The 21,750-nt window shown below is 32.3% G+C and overlaps 1 protein-coding gene across 1 annotated transcript in view; it reads right to left on the reverse strand.

Annotated features, from left to right (window-relative positions):
- The window catches only part of LOC135126140 (GTP-binding protein REM 1-like), a 150,937-nt gene that overhangs the window by 23,087 nt on the left and 106,100 nt on the right, over positions 1 to 21,750 (reverse strand). The window contains exon 3 of the mRNA XM_064051972.1: positions 5,414 to 5,628. Coding sequence (XP_063908042.1) covers positions 5,414 to 5,628 — 215 coding nt within the window. The remainder of the gene's footprint in view (positions 1 to 5,413; positions 5,629 to 21,750) is intronic.

Here is a 21,750-nt window from a genome sequence, read left to right on the forward strand (position 1 = left end):
CGAGTTAATATTCGACAGTTGACCGCAAAAATGAATTCTGTATTGCAAAATTAGTTTAAATACTTCATATCAGGTATATTGGAAGAGTCTCATTTTTTCTCTTTATATTTCGCCATAATATATATTGAGAAAATTTCAAATTTCAATTACTTAAGATTATTTCAGTTAATTAGGCTTTCGACTCCTTGAAAATTGATCTCTTTACTAATTTTAACCTCCTGAATACGAATCTGAGCTCAGAATTGAGCTCTGGAGGTTTGTGATTTTTTTTTCAGTTTTTTTTATGTTACCTATAAAAAATGGCATTCTTCGGTTTATCAATTTCTCAGGCCCGAGCGACCACGTTTCTAAGGCGGAAAATCACCCAGTTCCACTAGAAAATCACAGGGAATCGAATGGTATAAGCGGCAAGTCGAAATTTTGAACTGTTTTGAAATGGTGAGGCTGTAAACTCGAAAAATATGTTTGAGATGTAGATTTAAACATAATTTCCATAAAAACGAGTTAATTTTGACAATTGACCGCAAAAATGAATTCTGTACCGCAAAATTAGTCTAAATACGTCATATCAACTATATTGGAAGAGTTTAATTTTTTCGACTTATATTTCGTCATACCATTGTATTGTGAAAATTTCAAATTTCAATGATTTAAAATTTTTTCGGTTAATTAAGCTTTCAGCTTTTTTAAAATTGGTTTATTTACTAATTCGAATCTCCTGAATACGAATCTGAGCTCAGAATTGACTTACAGAGTTTTTTTATTTTTTTTTAGTTTTTTTAAGTCATCTATAGAAAAATTACATTGTTTGTTTCATCAATTTTTCAGGCCCAAACGGCTAAGTTTTTAGGGTGGAAAGTCGGCTAGTTCAACTAAAAACACTACAAGGAATCGAATGGTATAATCGGCAAGTCAAAATCTAGAACAGTTTTGAAATGATGAGGCTGTAAACTTGAAAAATATGTTTGAGTGGTAGATTTAAAAATAATTTCCATTAAAAACGAGTTAATATTCGACAATTGACCGCAAACATGAATTCCGTATCGCAAAATTAGTCTAAATACTTTATATCAGGTATATTGGAAGAGTCTCATTTTTTCTCTTTATATTTCGCCATACTATACATTGAGAAAATTTCAAATTTCAATTATTTAAGATTATTTCAGGTAATTAGGCTTTCAGTGCTTTGAAAATTGTTTTCTTTACTAATTTAAACCTCCTGAATACGAATGTGAGCTCAGAATTGACTTACAGAGTTTTCTAATTTTTTTAATTTTTTTTTATATCATCTATAGAAAAATTATATTGTTCGTTTTATCAATTTCTCAGGCCCAAACGGCTAAGTATCTAGGGTGGAAAGTCGCCTAGTTCCACTAAAAACACTACAAGGAATCGAATGGTATAATCGGCAAGTCAAAATCTAGAACAGTTTTGAAATGATGAGGCTGTAAACTCGAAAAATATGTTTGACTGGTAGATTTAAAAATAATTTCCATTAAAAACGAGTTAATATTCGACAATTGACCGCAAACATGAATTCCGTATCGCAAAATTAGTCTAAATACTTCATATCAGGTATATTGGTAGTGTCTCATTTTTTCTCTTTATATTTCGCCATACTATACATTGAGAAAATTTCAAATTTCAATTATTTAAGATTATTTCAGGTAATTAGGCTTTCGGTGCTTTGAAAATTGTTTTCTTTACTAATTTAAACCTCCTGAATACGAATGTGAGCTCAGAATTGACTTACAGAGTTTTCTAATGTTTTTAATTTTTTTTTTATATCATCTATAGAAAAATTATATTGTTCGTTTTATCAATTTCTCAGGCCCAAACGGCTAAGTTTTTAGGGTGGAAAGTCGGCTAGTTCAACTAAAAACACTACAAGGAATCGAATGGTATAATCGGCAAGTCAAAATCTAGAACAGTTTTGAAATGATGAGGCTGTAAACTCGAAAAATATGTTTGAGTGGTAGATTTAAAAATAATTTCCATTAAAAACGAGTTAATATTCGACAGTTGACCGCAAAAATGAATTCTGTATCGCAAAATTAGTTTAAATACTTCATATCAGGTATATTGGAAGAGTCTCATTTTTTCTCTGTATATTTCGCCATACTATACATTGAGAAAATTTCAAATTTCAATTACTTAAGATTATTTCAGTTAATTAGGCTTTCGACTCCTTGAAAATTGATCTCTTTACTAACTCTAACCTCCTGAATGCGAATCTAAGCTCAGAATTAACCTACGGAGCTCTCTGTTTTTTTTGTTTTTTTTTTAATGTCACCTTTAAAAAAATGACATTGTTCATTTCCTCAATCTCTCAGGCCCAAACGGCTACGTTTCTAGGGCGGAAAATCACCTAGTTCCACTAGAAAACTACAAGGAATCGAATGGTATAATCGGCAAGTCAAGATCTAGAACAGTTTTGAAATGATGAGGCCGTAAACTCGAAAAATATGTTTGAGTTGTAGATTTAAAAATAATTTCCTTTAAAAACGAGCTAATATTCGACAATTGACCGCAAACATGAATTCTGTATCGCAAAGTTAGTCTAAATACTTCATATCAGGTATATTGGAAGAGTCTCATTTTTTCTCTTTATATTTCGCCATACTATACATTGAGAAAATTTCAAATTTCAATTATTTAAGATTATTTCAGTTAATTAGGCTTTCGGCTCCTTGAAAATTAATTTCTTTACTAATTTTAACCTCCTGAATACGAATCTGAGCTCAGAATTGAGCTATGGAGCTTTGTGATTTTTTTTTGGTTTTTATTAATGTAACCTATAAAAAAATAACATTGTTCGTTTTATCAATTTCTCAGGGCCAAACGGCTAAGCTTCTAGGGCGGAAAGTCACAAAGTTCGATTAGAAATCTACAAGGAATCGAATGGTATAAGGGGCACGTCGGGATCTTGAACGGCTTTGAAATGATAACTTTGTAAACTCAAAAAATATGTTTTGAGATGTGGATTGAAACATAATTTCGATTGAAAATGATTGAATTAATGTTCAACAATAGACACCAAAAATGAATTCTATACTGCAAAATGAGTCTAAACACATCATATCAGCTATGTTGGAAGAGTTTCATTTTTTCTCCTTATATTTCACCATACCATATATAATGAAAATTTCAAAGTTCAATTATTGCAACCTATCTCAGTTAATTAGTCTTTCAGCTTCTTGAAAATTGGTTTCTGTACTAACTCTAACCTCCTGAATATAAATTGTACCTCAGAATTTACCTACGAAGCTTCTTGATTTTTTTATGAATTTGTGTAATGCCACCTATAAAAAAACGACATTGTTCGTTTTATCAATTTCTCAGGGCCAAACGGATAAGCTTCTAGGGCGGAAAATCACACAATTCGACTAGAAATCTACAAGGAATCGAATGGTATAAGCGGCAAGATCGGATCTTGAACGGTTTTGAAATGGTAACCCTGTAAACTCAAAAAATATGTTTTGAGATGTGGATTGAAACATAATTTCGATTGAAAATTAATTCATATTCAACAATAGACCGCAAAAATTAATTCTATACCGCAAAATTAGTCTAAACACATCATATCAGCTATATTGGACGAGTTTCATTAGTTCTCATTATATTTCGCCATACCATATATTGCGAAAATTTCAAATTTCAATTATTTCAACCTATTTCAGTTAATTAGTCTTTCAGCTCCTTGAAAATTGGTCTTTGTACTAACTCTAACCTCCTGAATATGAAGTCGACCTCAGAATTGACTTACGAGGCTTCTTGATTTTTTTATGATTTTTTGTAGTGCCACCTATAAAAAAACGACATTGTTCGTTTTTTCAATTTCTCAGGGCCAAACGGCTAAGCTCCTATGGCGGAAAATCACATAATTTGACTAGAAATCTACAAGGAATCGAATGGTATAAGCGACAAGTTGGGATCTTGAACGGTTTTGAAATGGTAACCCTGTAAACTCAAAAAATATGTTTTGAGATGTGGATTGAAAAATAATTTCGATTGAAAATGAATTAATATTCAACAATAGACCGCAAAAATGGATTCTATACCGCAAAATTAGTCCAAAGACATCATATCAGCTATATTGGACGAGTTTCATTTTTTCTCCTTATATTTCGCCATACCATATATTGCGAAAATTTCAAATTTCAATTATTTTAACCTATCTCAGTTAATTAGGCTTTCAGTTCCCTGAAAATTGGTCTGTTTACTAAATATAACCTCCTGAATATGAATTCGACCTCAGAATTGACCTACGAACCGTCTTGATTTTTTTATGATTTTTTTTTTAATGCCACCTATAAAAAAATGACATTGTTCGTTCTATCAATTTCTCAGGGCCAAACGGCTAAGCTTCTAGGACGGAAAATCACACAATTCGACTAGAAATCTACAAGGAATCGAATGGTATAAGCGGCAAGTTGGGATCTTGAACGGCTTTCAAATGGTAACCCTGTAAACTCAAAAAATATGTTTTGAGATGCGGATTGAAATATAAATTCGATTGAAAATGAATTAATATTCAACAATAGATCGCAAAAATAAATTCTATACCGCAAAATTAGTCTAAACACATCATATCAGCTAAATTGTAAGAGTTTCATTTTTTCTCCTTATATTTCGTCATACCATATATTGCGAAAATTTCATATTTCAATTATTTCAACCTATCTCAGTTAATTAGTATTTCAGCTCCTTGAAAATTGGTCTTTTCACTAATTCTGACCTTCTGAATACGAATCCATACTCAGAATTGAGTTTCCGAGTTTCCTGTTTTTTTTTTTACTTTTTTTTAAATGCTACAAAAAAATTACATTGTCATTTTATCAATTTTTCAGTTTTCAAGGGCGAAAAATCACCTAATTTCACTAAAAAATGACAAGGAATCGAACGGTACAAACGGCACGTTAAAATCTTGAACAGTGTTGAAATGGTGAACCGTAAACTCGAAAAAACCGAATTAATATTCAACAAACAGAAAAGAATACCAGAAATGAATTTTGCATCAAAGTTTTCTTCCGAAACTCAATTTCAGGTAGATCTAAACGGTTTCATTTTTCCACTATATTTTTCTCCATAGCCAAAATTGCAAAATACAAACGTTTCCAACTGTGAAATAACGCATTTTTCGTTTAACTTGTCCACGTTGTGCCAAATAAATACCATTCCAAACTTTTAACAAACACAACAAAAAAATCTAGACCATTCTTCACAATCCCGTCACCCCCACATCGCCTACTTCCCCCATTATCCCACAGGCCCATAAACCACCCCACAAACTGTTTACAACCCCCAACTACCACTTAAACCCTCACCGCCCACCCCCATCTCAAATATAAGTTACAACCCATAAACCCCGCCGATCCCCGGCGTTTATTTTTACTTATCTTTGTCGACTCACCCAAACTAGCGTCGTAAGTATTCATGTACTCCGACGTCATAAACTGGGACACGAGCGCCGTCTTCCCCACCCCCGAGTCGCCCAGCATGACGACGCGATACTTGGGCACTTCCATCTCCTCGGGGGATCCCAGGGGGGTGGAATCGACCGTGTGATAACCGGAGCCGCAGCAGGATCCATCGAAGGGCGATCTCTCGCCGGAGACGTTGCTGGCTCTGGAAGAGATAAGAAAGTGGGGTGAGATTTATGTGTGGACCGACGTTTCGGATTTCCTAATTATGTTACGTCCGCAGGAGAGAATTAAGCGAGTTCTTATATAAGTGAGAGGCAATTATCGGGCTGTCGAGTGTGGAAAAGTTGAGTGGGGTGGATCGATGATAACGTATAGTTGCACTTTGAAAATACCCCAAGTACAAGGATCCAAAAATAGCGTTTCTGTCAAGAAGATCAAGAATTGTCTCAAGAATCGTAAATAAAAGGAACAAACTCGGCTCGAGAGTGCATCCTAGATCACTTGTTGCAGTACGAGGAAACGCATTGAGACTCTTCAGCCAGAAACAAGAGATCACAAAACAATAAAATCAATGTAGGGCGCACTAGGAAATAAACAAGAATTGTCTTGTCGAGAAAAATAAAACATTAAAGCTAACAACGTTGGGTTCTAAGGCAGTCGTTTAAGAACTTTGTCTTTAAATCGGTAAGATTGTTGGAGTTAAATTTGTGCTGAAACGACTTTATTAGAGCTGAAACGAGATATTGAACGGTTACAACTGGAAAGCTTTAGTGCGATGATTTTTTTTATTTTAGCGATGTAATGTTGCTTTTTACCATTCGAAATATAAAATCTGCCAAACGAATTTTTTATTTGTTATTTCATTTCGGCGTAACACAATTTAATAAAAGTAAAATATTTACGCCAAAATGAAACACACAAAAATCGCAACTGCATCACGTTAATCAAACTTTGAATAATGCAATTTAATATCGCCGCGAACAAACGATGTGTAAAATTCCATCTATTACAACGCAGTAATAATTCAATGAGAAATAATTCAGTGGAGAGGCGCTTTCCTGAAAATCGCACTGTTTCATTTCTGATGTACACGAAAAATGCACGTTGTGTGGTTCGAAACGACTCACCCTCCTGAAAGACGTGCTGAAACAAGATCCCGTCTGTAAATACTAATTAGTCGCTTAATTAAACAAATAGTTAAGTATTCTAGACAAATAACCATCAGCGCACATTTCGCCAACGCGTCAATTTTAATTAGGGAACATTTGCGGTGTTTTTAGTGAATTAATGTATTGTATCTCGCGGGGGCGCAAACAGGAAATGAAATTGACAATCGATTGGTGATCAAAAGGGAAAAACGCAATAAAACAATATGTTCGGAGTACAATTGATAGTGTAGTAAATGTACTTGACGTTTATGACTTCAAGCGTATTGTGGGAGTTCGTCTATGTAAAGCGAATTTATTGATGGACGTGGCGTTGATAAAAATCTAACGTTATTTCGGGCGAGTTTAATTAACTGTGTTTATGTTGATTGAATCTGTCAAAAAATTGTTGTCTGTCTTAGTTAAGCTTTGAAATATTTTGCTAAAGCCGGTCACTGGCTTTAGCAAAATATTTACACCTACCGAGCTGAAAAAACACAACTTTATTGCGAACTAAAAGTTGTATAATTCGCTTCAGCATCACAACAAACTTTGTTTGTGTGCTTTTTTGTTTTATGCTACAGTCGGGTCGGTTCATCTAGTCGCAAATTTGTGTGACAATATGGAATTATAATTTTTCAGCGACTACAGGATTAAACCATTGTTATTTTTATTATTGTTGCTAGCTTAGATTCATAGTTAAATTTTAACGTTCGTTTGTCGTTGATATTCAACTTTTTTTAGAGATTCTTGATAGCATTTTTTTCGGAATTAATTCATGTATCATACTTTAGTTTTTTCAAACATGAATAATTTAACTTGGTAATAAAGGTTTGTAGATGTAGGATTCTAATTTTCCTGTAAAAGAATTTTCATTTTCAAATTTAAATACTTCTTAAGAAAAATCCTCAATCTTTTCATGCGTTTTGACACAACAATTAGACAAATTTTTAACACAACTTTATAACAAAATGTGACTTAATGAAAAAAAATCTTGACGTATAAACAATGCTGTAATCGAAAAATAAGCCAGCTACGGATCTGGAATTTTTTTTGGAACATACTATATAATGACAAGTTATGACGGATGATGACCGACTAAGACGGATTATGACAAAATTACTACGGATGATAACGTATTATCACGGATTATGACGGAATACGACGGATTATAAAGAAATATTTACTCATTGTTATTTATTATAACGGATAATTATGGATTATCAGGAAATATATATTTATTATTATTTATTTTGACGGACGATTTCGTTAGATTACGACAGATTAAAATTCTTTATCTGATATTATGGCAGATTAGGACGCATTACTACGGATGATATCAGAATACGACGGATTATAAGGGGATATTTACTGATAATTATTAATTGCTAATGATGGTAACTGATTATGAGGGAATATTTATTGAGTTTTATAACTTTTGGCGGATCATGACGGAATATTTATTAAATATTATATATCTTTTGACACATTGTGACGGACTGTGACGGATGATGATGGATTACGACGGATGATGATGGATAACAGTAGACTAGCACGTATGGTGGCAGATTATAGCGAAGATTATGATGACGGATGATGACGGAATATTTACTTATTTATTATTTTTATTTTTAACGGATTATGACGGATGATGACCGTTTTTTACGGAATATTTATTTATGATTATTTATTTTGACGAATTATAATGGACAATGGCGAATGGTGATGAATTATAACGGATTATGAAAGATGATGACAAATTATGACGGATGATGACAGACTACGACGGATTATGACAAAATTACTACGGATGATAACGTAGATTATGACGGAATACGACGGATTATAAAGAAATATTTACTCATTGTTATTTATTATAACGGATAATTATGGATTATGAGGAAATATATATTAATTATTATTTATTTTGACGGACGATTTCGTTAGATTACGACAGATTAAAATGCTTTATCTGATGTTATGACAGATTAGGACGCATTACTACGGATGATGGCAGAATACGACGGATTAAAAGGGGATATTTACTGATAATTATTAATTGCTAATGATGGTAACTGATTATGAGGGAATATTTATTGATTTTTATTTATTTTGACGGATCATGACGGACTGTGACGGATGATGGTGGATTACGACGGATGATGATGGATAACAATAGACTAGCACGTATGGTGGCATATTATAGCGAAGATTATGATGACGGATGATGACGGAATATTTACTTATTTATTATTTTTATTTTTAACGGATTATGACGGATGATGACCGTTTTTGACGGAATATTTATTTATGATTATTTATTTTGACGAATTATAATGGACAACGGCGGATGGTGATGAATTATAACGGATTATGAAAGATGATGACAAGTTATGACGGATGATGACAGAGTACGACGGATTATGACAAAATTACTACGGATGATAACGTAGTATAACGGATTATGATGGAATACGGCGGATTATAAAGAAATATTTACTCATTGTTATTTATTATAACGGATAATTATGGATTATGAGGAAATATATATTAATTATTATTTATTTTGACGGACGATTTCGTTAGATTACGACAGATTAAAATGCTTTATCTGATGTTATGGCAGATTAGGACGCATTAATACGGATGATAGCAGAATACGACGGATTATAAGGGGATATTTACTGATAATTATTAATTGCTAATGATGGTAACTGATTATGAGGGAATATTTATTGATTTTTATTTATTTTGACGGATCATGACGGAATATTTTTTAAATATGATATATCTTTTCAACATTGTGACGAACAATCACGGATGATGGTGGATTACGACGGATGATGATGGATTACGATAGACTAGCACGTATGGTGACAGTTTATAGCGAAGATTATGATGGCGGATGATGGCGGAATATTTACATATTTATTATTTTTATTTTTGACGGATTATGACGGATGACGACCGTTTTTGACGGACTATTTATTTATGATTATTTATTTTGACGAATTATGATGAACAATGGCGGATGGTGATGAATTATAACGGATTATGAAAGATGATGATAGACTACGACGGATTATGACAAAATTACCAAGGATGATAACGTATTATAACGGATTATGATGGAATACGGCGGATTATAAAGAAATATTTACTCATTGTTATTTATTATAACGGATAATTATGGATTATGAGGAAATATATATTAATTATTATTTATTTTGACGGACGATTTCGTTAGATTACGACAGATTAAAATGCTTTATCTGATGTTATGGCAGATTAGGACGCATTACTACGGATGATAGCAGAATACGACGGATTATAAGGGGATATTTACTGATAATTATTAATTGCTAATGATGGTAACTGATTATGAGGGAATATTTATTGATTTTTAATTATTTTGAGGGATGGTGACGGAATATTTACTAGATATTATATAATTATATTTTGACAGATTATGACGGACTATGACGGATGATAGTGGATTAGGACGGATGATGACCGATTATGATAAACTACATAGGACGAGTTGTGACAGATCATAGCGAATAATTATGATGACGGATGATGACAGAATATTTACTTACTTATTATTTTTATTTTTAACTGATTATCACGGATGATGACCATTTATGAGAGAATATTTATTTATGATTATTTATTTTGACGAATTATGATGGACTACGACGGATGGTGATGGACTATGACGGTTTATGACACATGATGACAGATTATGACGGATGATGGCGGACTCCAACGGATTATGACGGAATACGATGGATTATAAGAGAATATTTACTCATTGTTATTTATTATGACGGATAATGATTAATTATGAGGAAATATGTATTTACTATTATTTATTTTGACGGACGATTGTGTTATAATACGACGTACTAAGATGTTTTATCAATTATTATGACGGATTATCACGCATTAGTCCGGATGATGGCACAATATGACGGATCATAAGATGATATTTACTCATAATTATTAATTATTAATGACGATGACATATTATTAGGGAATAATTATTGATTTTTAATTATTTTGACGGATGATGACGGAATATTTACTAGATATTATATAATTATATTTTGACAGATTATGACGGACTATGACGAATGATGGTGGATTTTGACGGCTGAGGACGGATTATGATAAAATACATAGGACGAGTGGTGACAGATCATAGCGAATAATTATGATGGCGGATGATGACGGAATATTTACTTATTTATTATTTTAATTTTTAACTCATTATGACGGATGATGACCATTTATGAGACAATATTTATTTATGATTATTTATTTTGACAAATTATGATGGACTACGACGGATGGTGATGGACAATGACGGATTATGACAGATTTTGACAAATTATGACGGATGATGGCAGACTACAACGGATTATGACGGAATACGAAGGATTATAAGACAACATTTACTCATTGTTATTTATTATGACGGATAATGATGGATTATGAGGAAATATGTATTTACTATTATTTATTTTGAGGGACGATTGTGTTAGAATACGACGTATTAAGATGTTTTATCAATTATTATGACGGATTATCACGCATTACTACGGATGATGGCACAATACGACGGATCATAAGATGATATTTACTCATAATTATTAATTACACTATGCAACACTAAAAAATTCACAGAAAGTTCAGATAGTGTTTGAGGTTGGGTATATTCCATATACTAAAGAAACAAATGTTTTATACTCATATCACATCACAAAACATAGATAACGGGTGTTTTGTTTTTCTTACTTTTTGGGACACTTGATTGCAGTTAATCGTAAAAATATCGCTTTTATGTATCCACTCATGCTTGCAGACTTCTGTTGGTGTCTTCAGAGGGATACTGCGAGATCTGGCTACAATAGGAATGCCAATCGTTCGAAAAAAAAGACCTTTTTCAATGAAAAATTAAGTATTGTTTTATTAATTTTGTATGATTTCAAAAAATTCAATAAACACTTTTCATTGTGATACCTGATGTGATAGGTTGGGTACCTATACTCCATATAATAAAGAAAAAAATGTTTTATACTCATATCACATCACAAAACATAGATAACGGGTGTTTTGTTTTTCTTACTTTTTGGGACACTTGATTGCATTTAATCGTAAAAATATCGCTTTTATGTATCCACCCATGCTTGCAGACTTCTGTTGGTGTCTTCAGAGGGATACTGCGAGATCTGGCTACAATAAGAATACCAATCGTTCGAAAAAAAAGACCTTTTTCAATGAAAAATGAAGTTTTGTTTTATTAATTTTGTATGATTTCAAAAAATTCAATAAACACTTTTCACTTTGAAACCTGATGTGATACGATTCTTTCAAGCATTATCCTCAATTGAGTTTGAGGTAAGAAATTTTAACTACATACTGTGCATTCTGTGAATTTTATTTTTTTTTAATTTGTTGCATAGTGTTATTAATGACGATGACTGACTATGAGGGAATAATTATTGCTTTTTATTTATTTTGACGGATGATGACGGAATTTATACTAGATATTATATAATTATCTTTTGACAGATTGTGACGGACTATAACGGATGATGGTGGATTATGACGGATGATGACGAATTGTGATAAACTACATAGGACGAGTGGTGCCAGATCATAGCGAATAATTATGACGACGGATGATGACGGAATATTTACCTATTTATTATTTTTATTTTTAACTGATTATGACGGATGATGACCATTTATGAGAGAATATTTATATATGATTATTTATTTTGACGAATTATGATAGACTACGACGGATGGTGATGGGCTATGACGCATTATGACAGATGATGACAGATTATAACGGATGATGACAGACTACAATAGATTATGACGGAATACGATGGATTATAAGAGAATATTTACTCATTGTTATTTATTATGACGGATAATGATTAATTATGAGGAAATATGTATTTACTATTATTTATTTTGACGGACGATTGTGTTATAGTACGACGTATTAAAATGTTTTATCAACTATTATGACGGATTATCACGCATTACTACGGATGATGGCACAATACGACGGATCATAAGATAATATTTACTCATAATTATTAATTATTAATGACGATGACTGACTATGAGGGAATAATTATTGATTTTTATTTATTTTGACGGATGATGACGGAATTTATACTAGATATTATATAATTATCTTTTGACAGATTGTGACGGACTATAACGGATGATGGTGGATTATGACGGATGATGACGGATTGTGATAAACTACATAGGACGAGTGGTGCCAGATCATAGCGAATAATTATGACGACGGATGATGACGGAATATTTACCTATTTATTATTTTTATTTTTGACTGATTATGACGGATGATGACCATTTATGAGAGAATATTTATTTATGATTATTTATTTTGACGAATTATGATAGACTACGACGGATGGTGATGGACTATGACGCATTATGACAGATGATGACAGATTATAACGGATGATGACAGACTACAATAGATTATGACGGAATACGATGGATTATAAGAGAATATTTACTCATTGTTATTTATTATGACGGATAATGATTAATTATGAGGAAATATGTATTTACTATTATTTATTTTGACGGACGATTGTGTTATAGTACGACGTATTAAAATGTTTTATCAACTATTATGACGGATTATCACGCATTACTACGGATGATGGCACAATACGACGGATCATAAGATAATATTTACTCATAATTATTAATTATTAATGACGATGACTGACTATGAGGGAATAATTATTGATTTTTATTTATTTTGACGGATGATGACGGAATTTATACTAGATATTATATAATTATCTTTTGACAGATTGTGACGGACTATAACGGATGATGGTGGATTATGACGGATGATGACGGATTGTGATAAACTACATAGGACGAGTGGTGCCAGATCATAGCGAATAATTATGACGACGGATGATGACGGAATATTTACCTATTTATTATTTTTATTTTTGACTGATTATGACGGATGATGACCATTTATGAGAGAATATTTATTTATGATTATTTATTTTGACGAATTATGATAGACTACGACGGATGGTGATGGACTATGACGCATTATGACAGATGATGACAGATTATAACGGATGATGACAGACTACAATAGATTATGACGGAATACGATGGATTATAAGAGAATATTTACTCATTGTTATTTATTATGACGGATAATGATTAATTATGAGGAAATATGTATTTACTATTATTTATTTTGACGGACGATTGTGTTATAATACGACGTATTAAGATGTTTTATCAATTATTATGATGGATTGTCACGCATTAGTACGGATGATGGCACAATATGACGGATCATAAGATGATATTTACTCATAATTATTAATTATTAATGACGATGACATATTATTAGGGAATAATTATTGATTTTTAATTATTTTGACGGATGATGACGGAATATTTACTTGATATTATATAATTATCTTTTGACAGATTATGACGGACTATGACGGAGGATGGTGGATTATGACGGATGATGACGGATTATGATAAACTACATAGGACGAGTGGTGACAGATAATAGCGAATAATTATGATGACGGATGATGACGGAACATTTACTTATTTATTATTTTTATTTTTAACTGATTATGTCGGCTGATGACCATTTATGAGAGAATATTTATTTATGATTATTTATTTTGACGAACTATGATGGACTACGACGGATGGTGATGGACTATGACGGATTATGACAGATGATGACAAATTATGACGGATGATGGCAGACTACAACGGATTATGACCGAGTACGATGGATTATAAGAGAATATTTACTCACTGTTATTTATTATGACGAATAATGATGGATTATGAGGAAATACGTATTCACTATTATTTATTTTGACGGACGATTGTGTTAGAATACGACGTATTAAGAAGTTTTATCGATTATTATGACGGATTATCACGCATTACTACGGATGATGGCACAATACGACGGATCATAAGATGATATTTAATCATAATAATTAATTATTATTAATGACGATGACTGATTATGAGGGAATAATTATTGATTTTTAATTATTTTGACGGATGATGACGGAATATTTACTTATTTATTATTTTTATTTTTAACTGATTATGACGGATGATTACCATTTATGAGCGAATATTTATTTATGATTATTTATTTAGACGAATTATGATGGACTACGACGGATGGTGATGGACTACGACGGATTATGACAGATGATGACAAATTATGACGGATGATGGCCTAATATGACGGATCATAAGATGATATTTACTCATAATTATTAATTACAAATGACGATGACTGATTATGAGGGAATAATTATTGATTTTTAATTATTTTGACGGATGATGACGGAATATTTACTAGATTTTATATAATTATCTTTTGACAGATTATGACGGACTATGACGGATGATGGTGGATTATGACGGATTATGATAAACTATATAGGACGAGTGGTGACAGATCATAGCGAATAATTATGATGACGAAGGATGACGGAATATTTACTTATTTATTATTTTTATTTTTAACTGATTATGACGGATGATGACCATTTATGAGAGAATATTTAATTATGATTATTTATTTTGACGAATTATGATGGAGTACGACGGAGGGTGATGGACTATGACGGATTATGACAGATGATGACAAATTATGACGGATGATGGCAGACTACAACGGATTATGACGGAATACGATGGATTATAAGAGAATATTTAGTCATTGTTATTTATTATGACGGATAATGATGAATTATGAGGAAATATGTATTTACTATTATTTATTTTGACGGACGATTACGTTAGATTACGACGGATTAAGGTAGAGGGAGATTATGAGGTAATATTGACTGATTTTTACTTATTTTGACGGATGATGAAGGAATTTTTACCAATTATTATATATCTTTCGACAGATTATGACGGACTATGACGGATGATGCCGTATTATGAGGAAATGTTTATTGATTTTTAATTAATTGGACGGGTGATATTGACGCAATATTTACTTATTCTAGGAATTTATCGACTCATTATTTATTGTATTCCAATAATTTTAATATGACTAAGAAAAGCTGACAGAATATAAAAATTCATTTGTTAAAAAAACGGAACAAAAATAAATGGTTCAATAGAAGATAAACGTTACTACAATAATTTGCCAATGTACATATTTTATTATGTCTTAGGTATTGCAAAACTTTGTAAAATTAGTAAATCAGTTTTTCGTCGACCAAGATTATTTTAAAAATCTTTACTCTCGAAAAATAAAAAAAAATAAAGTCATATATTTGTTATTGTAGTAAAAGCTTTCTGTTGTGTTAAATAATAAAAATTGCTGAACACCCACGTCAAAATCCCGTCAGTCCTACTAGCCGTCCTTGCGTGGACGTGGGATTATGCATATTTCACTAATACCAACACCTCTAAAATAGCTCCAGCAACACAAATAGCAAATCCGCCCACCTTTAAACGGCAATCGGATTTAGTGCATCAAATCCCTAATTACGCTCTCTGGAAGCTATTTATATATTAAGGACTTATTGTTTTCGCATCGGTATTACTGCAGCTCGTCTTCTCGGAATTTCATGTTAATTTAGGTTTATTACGCGTCGCTTGTGTTCAGTTACTTAGTCTGATTTTCGCGAGTTGTGGTCGGAATAATCTAAATTAAATTTTATTGGATGTCGAGATTGTGCCGGGAAAAATGGCGCTGTCGGATGACGGTAAGAATACCTACATTTGACATTTAATAAATTAATCAATAAGAGCTCTCGGAGATGATTAAGGCAATTGTGCGGCTTATATTCGGAGGTTTATCAAAAGAAACCTCCTACGCGTTCGGCCTGGTTAAGAACGGTATCTTGACTTTATCAGAATGCTTAGCACGATATTGCTTTTTGCGGGGATAATGAATGGAGTGTTTGTTACCTGCGAGGAAGATTGTTAATTATGGAGGACTTCAAGCCAATCGCTGCTAAGACGCTGTTTTAATAGTTCGTGAAATAAAGAAATTACTGTGGGTTGTAAAATTGTTGTTAAACGGAAAACACGTTGTTTAGGATTTGTTTTCCGGGTTGTTTTTAGCTTGGCGCCAACTCAGTTTAATTCCTGCATACTTCGTTTCATTCATGTTGTTATTGAAATACCTCGAAAAATAATCCGCTACATGATGTTCGATGTTGGAATGGGAAATATCGCGTGACTGCCGTATTCAATAAAAAATAACTCAGAATTCTTGAACAAATATAAAATTTCATTTCGTTCAACTACGACAAAAGAGAAATAATGACGGTAATTTAGTGCGGAGAATGGATTTTTCAGACGTGCGATTAAAATGGCTTTTATTTATCGTCAAGCGGTTTCTGAAAAAAATAAAAGAACAATTTAGCTGACACAAGCTTAACAAATTTAGCAAATAAATGGCGATTGAAATTGTGAACAGGGAATTTCGAGGGCAGTGACCCTCACGCTCTAACCCAATTTTGTAATTTTAATTTTCCCCCATCATCCGATTTTATTTATTGTCCTTCCGATTGTTTGAGCGAAAAATAAACGTTGTCAAGCGAAATTTTCCGGTTTTTTTTTTAATAATTCTCTCTCGATTTCTTTCTCCAGTGATATTACAAATTAATAACCGCTTTCCTAACCCGCATTTTACATTTATCAAATCCGAAAGCAATTCATCATCCGCCCCCTGGAGCCGTCGTTACCAAAACCGCATCCAGACACCCCGGGTTCATCGGCCGCCACCAAAAACACAAATATTGCAACCCCAACGTTTCCCATTTTTCCGCCCACCTTAATGGCCCGGAATTGGCAGCGCCCGGAGGCGCCCGCTAATTGCGCAATCTTTCCCTCCGCATTTTTTTAATGGGAACTCCTAACAACTTAATTCCTCAAATATGAATTCGAAACTCAATCCTGGCGAGCTAATCAAAGGCCCGGCGTGCATCAATTTGCTTTTTGATTGCTTGACGGCAGGGGCGGCTGCGGATTTTTTCGAGTAAGTGGAATTGTAAGAATGAGCCGCCTCTGGTTGGCGGTTTGTTTACCGCCCGTCCAGCGCGCTGTTGATTCTGCGGCGAATTATTGTTGTTTATGCTTGGCCGGTGACTTGCCGGGTTTTATTCGGGAGCGGTGATTGCAGTAAGCGTTAATTAAATCTGGAAGCGGTTATGAATCCATACAGGGCCGGCATAAATTCGGGGTAATTACTGTCAGCTTTGTGCTTGTTTGAGCTTCAAAAGATGGCTGCCGATGGCGTAATGGCGCTTTTGGCAAGTGTTAATAATTGCGATCGGCGATAATGGGGATTTATGGCTTTTGAGGTGGTCGGGGCTGGAGTTATTGATAAAGTGGGATATTTTCGTTTGGGTTGAGGGCGACAGGTTTTAGCTTGCTTTGTTAAAAATTTATGCTTTATTCGCGGGATTTGGCAGAGTTTGGAAACAAAGAATTGTGATTGTATTAAATCAGGGAGGATGGTTTTTCGGTGTAAGGCATTGTTTGGATTTGTGCAGTAATCCTTCAGGTGATCGGCAATATTTCACTTTTTACTTTTGTTTAGAATACTGTTTTAGGTCAAAGGAAGTCAGGTCAACTCAAATCAGGTCAGATCAGAACAGGTCAGGTCAGGTCAAGGCAGGTCGAGTTGGCTCAGGTCAAATCAAATCAACTTCAGTAAGAATTTAAATAAATTTAAAAAGGTCAAAAGGGTAGTAAATTAGAAAATTCAAAAGCAGCTTGGACTATTTGCTTGAGGAACTTGGAAAACGATAAGAACTTGAGATATTAAAAAAATCTGAAAATTTTGAAACTACTAAGACTACGGACACTTAAAATCTTGATAAATTCAAAAATCCTGGAAACTTCGCGTATCCGACAAACTTAAAAAAATTTCGAAAATCGAGAAGCATTGATAGTAATGTAAGAAACTGAAAGGAGTTCTAAAGGGAACAATTTTTGAAATTTGAATGATTTGGGTAAATTAAGAAACGTAAGGAAGTTGAGAAACGTAAGAAACTTGTAGAAATTTCGAAACTTAAAAAATGTGAGGATCCCTGGACAATTGAGAAACTAGAGACTTGAAAGCTTAAAAAAACTAAGCCTTAACGAACCTGAGGGAGCTGAAAATTTTTGAAAATTCAGAAGCTTTGTTTGTATGATAAACTTTGAAAAATTTTAGAAAATTGGGAAGCTTTGCCATGAACTTGAAACACTTAAAGTGTTTCTAAGCTGGGAAATTCCAGAAATTTGGATAATTGACCGAGTTCAGAAACATAAGAAACTACAAAACATTGGAAACTTAAAAACTGTGAAAAAACCAAGACACATGAAAAAACTTGAGAGACTTTTGAAACTTTAAAAATTGGTTGAAGTTGAAAATTTTAGAAAGTTTAGAAACTGTGTGTTTGCAAATCTTGCAAAATTTTAGAAAATTGAGAAGCATTGATAGTAATTTAAGAAGATGAAAGGAGTTTTTAAAGGAAAAATTCTAGAAATTTGAACAATTTTGCTAAATTGGGAAACCTAAGGAAGTTGAGAAACGTGAGAAACTTGTAGAAATTTTGAAGCTTAAAAAATGTGAGGATTCCTGGACAATTGAGAAACTTGAAAGACTTGAAAGCTTAAAAAACTAAGCCTTAAAGAACTTTGATAAATTTTAGAAAATTGAGAAGCATTGCTATGAATTTAAAAAACTTAAAGTGTTTTTAAGCTGGGAAATTCCAGAAATTTGGACAATTTGACCGAGTTAAAAAACATAAGGAATTTGAGAAATATAAGAAACTTACAAAACTTTGGAAACTTAAAAAACGTGAAAAACCGAGACAATTGAAAAAATTTGAAAGACGGTTGAAACCTTAAAAATTTGTTGAAGTTGAAAATTTTCGAAAGTTTAGAAACTTTGTGTGTTTGCAAAGCTTGAAAAATTTTAGAAAATTGAGAAGCATTGATAGTAATTTAAGAAGATGAAAGGAGATTTTTAAGGAAAAATTCTAGAAATTTGAACAATTTGGCTAAATTGAGAAACGTAAGGAAGTTGAGAAACGTGAGAAACATGTAGAAATTTTGAACCTTAAAAAATGTGAGGATTCCTAGACAATTGAGAAACTTGAAAGACTTGAAAGCTTAAAAAACTAAGCCTTAAAGAACTTTGATAAATTTTAGAAAATTGAGAAGCATTGCTATGAATTTAAAAAATTAAAGGTGTTTTTAAGCTGGGAAATTCCAGAAATTTGGATAATTTGACCGAGTTCAGAAACATTAGGAACTTGAGAAACATAAGAAACTTACAAAACTTTGGAAACTTGAAAAATGTGAAAAAAACCGAGACACCTGAAAAAACTTGAAAGACTTTTGAAACCTTAAAAATTTGTTGAAGTTGAAAATTTTAGAAAGTTTAAAAACTTTGTGTGTTTGCAAATCTTGAAAAATTTTAGAAAATTGAGAAGCATTGATAGTAATTTAAGAAGCTGAAAGGAGTTCTAAACGGAAACATTTTAGAAATTTGAACTATTTGGCTAAATTGAGAAACGTCAGAAACTTTCAGAAATTTAGAAACTTAAAAAATGTGAGGATCCCTGGACAATTGAGAAACTTTAAAGACCTGAAAGCTTAAAAAACTAAGCCTTAAAGAACTTGAGGGAGTTGAAAATTTTTGAAAGTTCAGAAGCTTCGTTTGATAAAGTAGCAAAATTTTAGAAAACTGGAAAGCGTTATTATGAATTTAAAACAGTTAATGTATTTTTCGGCTGGAAAATTCCAGAAATTTGGACAATTTGACCGAGTTCAGAAACATAAGGAACTTGAGAAACCTAAGAAACTTACAAAACATTAATAACTTAAAAAATATGAAAAAAAACGAGACACTTGAAAAAACTTGAAAGACTTTCAAAACCTTTAAAATTTGTTGTAGTTGAAAATTTTACAAAATTTAAAAACTTTGTGTGTTTGCAAATCTTGAAAAATTTTAGAAAATTGAGAAGCATTGATAGTAACTTAAGAAGCTCAAAGGAGTTCTAAACGGAAAATTTTTAGAAATTTGAACGATTTGGCTAAATTGAGAAACGTAAGGAAGTTGAAAAACTTGAAAAATTTGCAGAAATTTAGAAACTTAAAAAATGTGAGGATCCCTGGACAATTGAGAAACTTTAAAGACCTGAAAGATTAAATAAACTAAGCCTTAAAGAACTTGAGGGAGTTGAAAATGTTTGAAAGTTCAGAAGCTTCGTTTGATAAAGTTGAAAAATTTTAGAAAATTGGGAAGCGTTACTATGAATTTAAAAAAGTTAAGGTATTTTTCGGCTGGAAAATTCCAGAAATTTGGACAATTTGATCGAGTTCAGAAACATAAGGAACTTGAGAAACATAAGAAACTTACAAAACTTTGGTAACTTAAAAAATGTGAAAAACCCGAGACACTTGAAAAAACTTGAAAGACTTTTAAAACCTTAAAAATTTGTTGAAGTTGAAAATTTTAGAAAGTTTAAAAACTTTGTGTGTTTGCAAATCTTGAAAAATTTTAGAAAATTGAGAAGCATTGACAGTAACTTAAAAAGCTGAAAGGAGTTCTAAACGGAAACATTTTAGAAATTTGAACGACTTCGCTAAATTGAGAAACGTAAGAAAGTAGAAAAAAGTGAGAAACTTGCAGAAATTTAGAAACTTAAAAAATGTAAGGATCCCTGGACAATTGAGAAACTTTAAAGACCTGAAAGCTTAAAAAACTAAGCCTTAAAGAACTTGAGGGAGTTGAAAATTTTTGAAAAATCAGAAGCTTCGTTTGATAAAGTAGCAACATTTTAGAAAACTGGAAAGCGTTATTATGAATTTAAAACAGTTAAGGTATTTTTCGGCTGGAAAATTCCAGAAATTTGGACAATTTGACCGAGTTCAGAAACATAAGGAACTTGAGAAACCTAAGAAACTTACAAAACATTAATAACTTAAAAAATATGAAAAAAAACGAGACACTTGAAAAAACTTGAAAGACTTTCAAAACCTTTAAAATTTGTTGTAGTTGAAAATTTTACAAAGTTTAAAAACTTTGTGTGTTTGCAAATCTTGAAAAATTTTAGAAAATTGAGAAGCAT

This window comes from Zophobas morio, unplaced genomic scaffold (assembly GCF_036711695.1).
Source record: "Zophobas morio isolate AGI-343-1 ecotype UQ-CSIRO unplaced genomic scaffold, CSIRO_AGI_Zmor_V1 ptg000010l, whole genome shotgun sequence".
NCBI lineage: Eukaryota > Metazoa > Arthropoda > Insecta > Coleoptera > Tenebrionidae > Zophobas > Zophobas morio.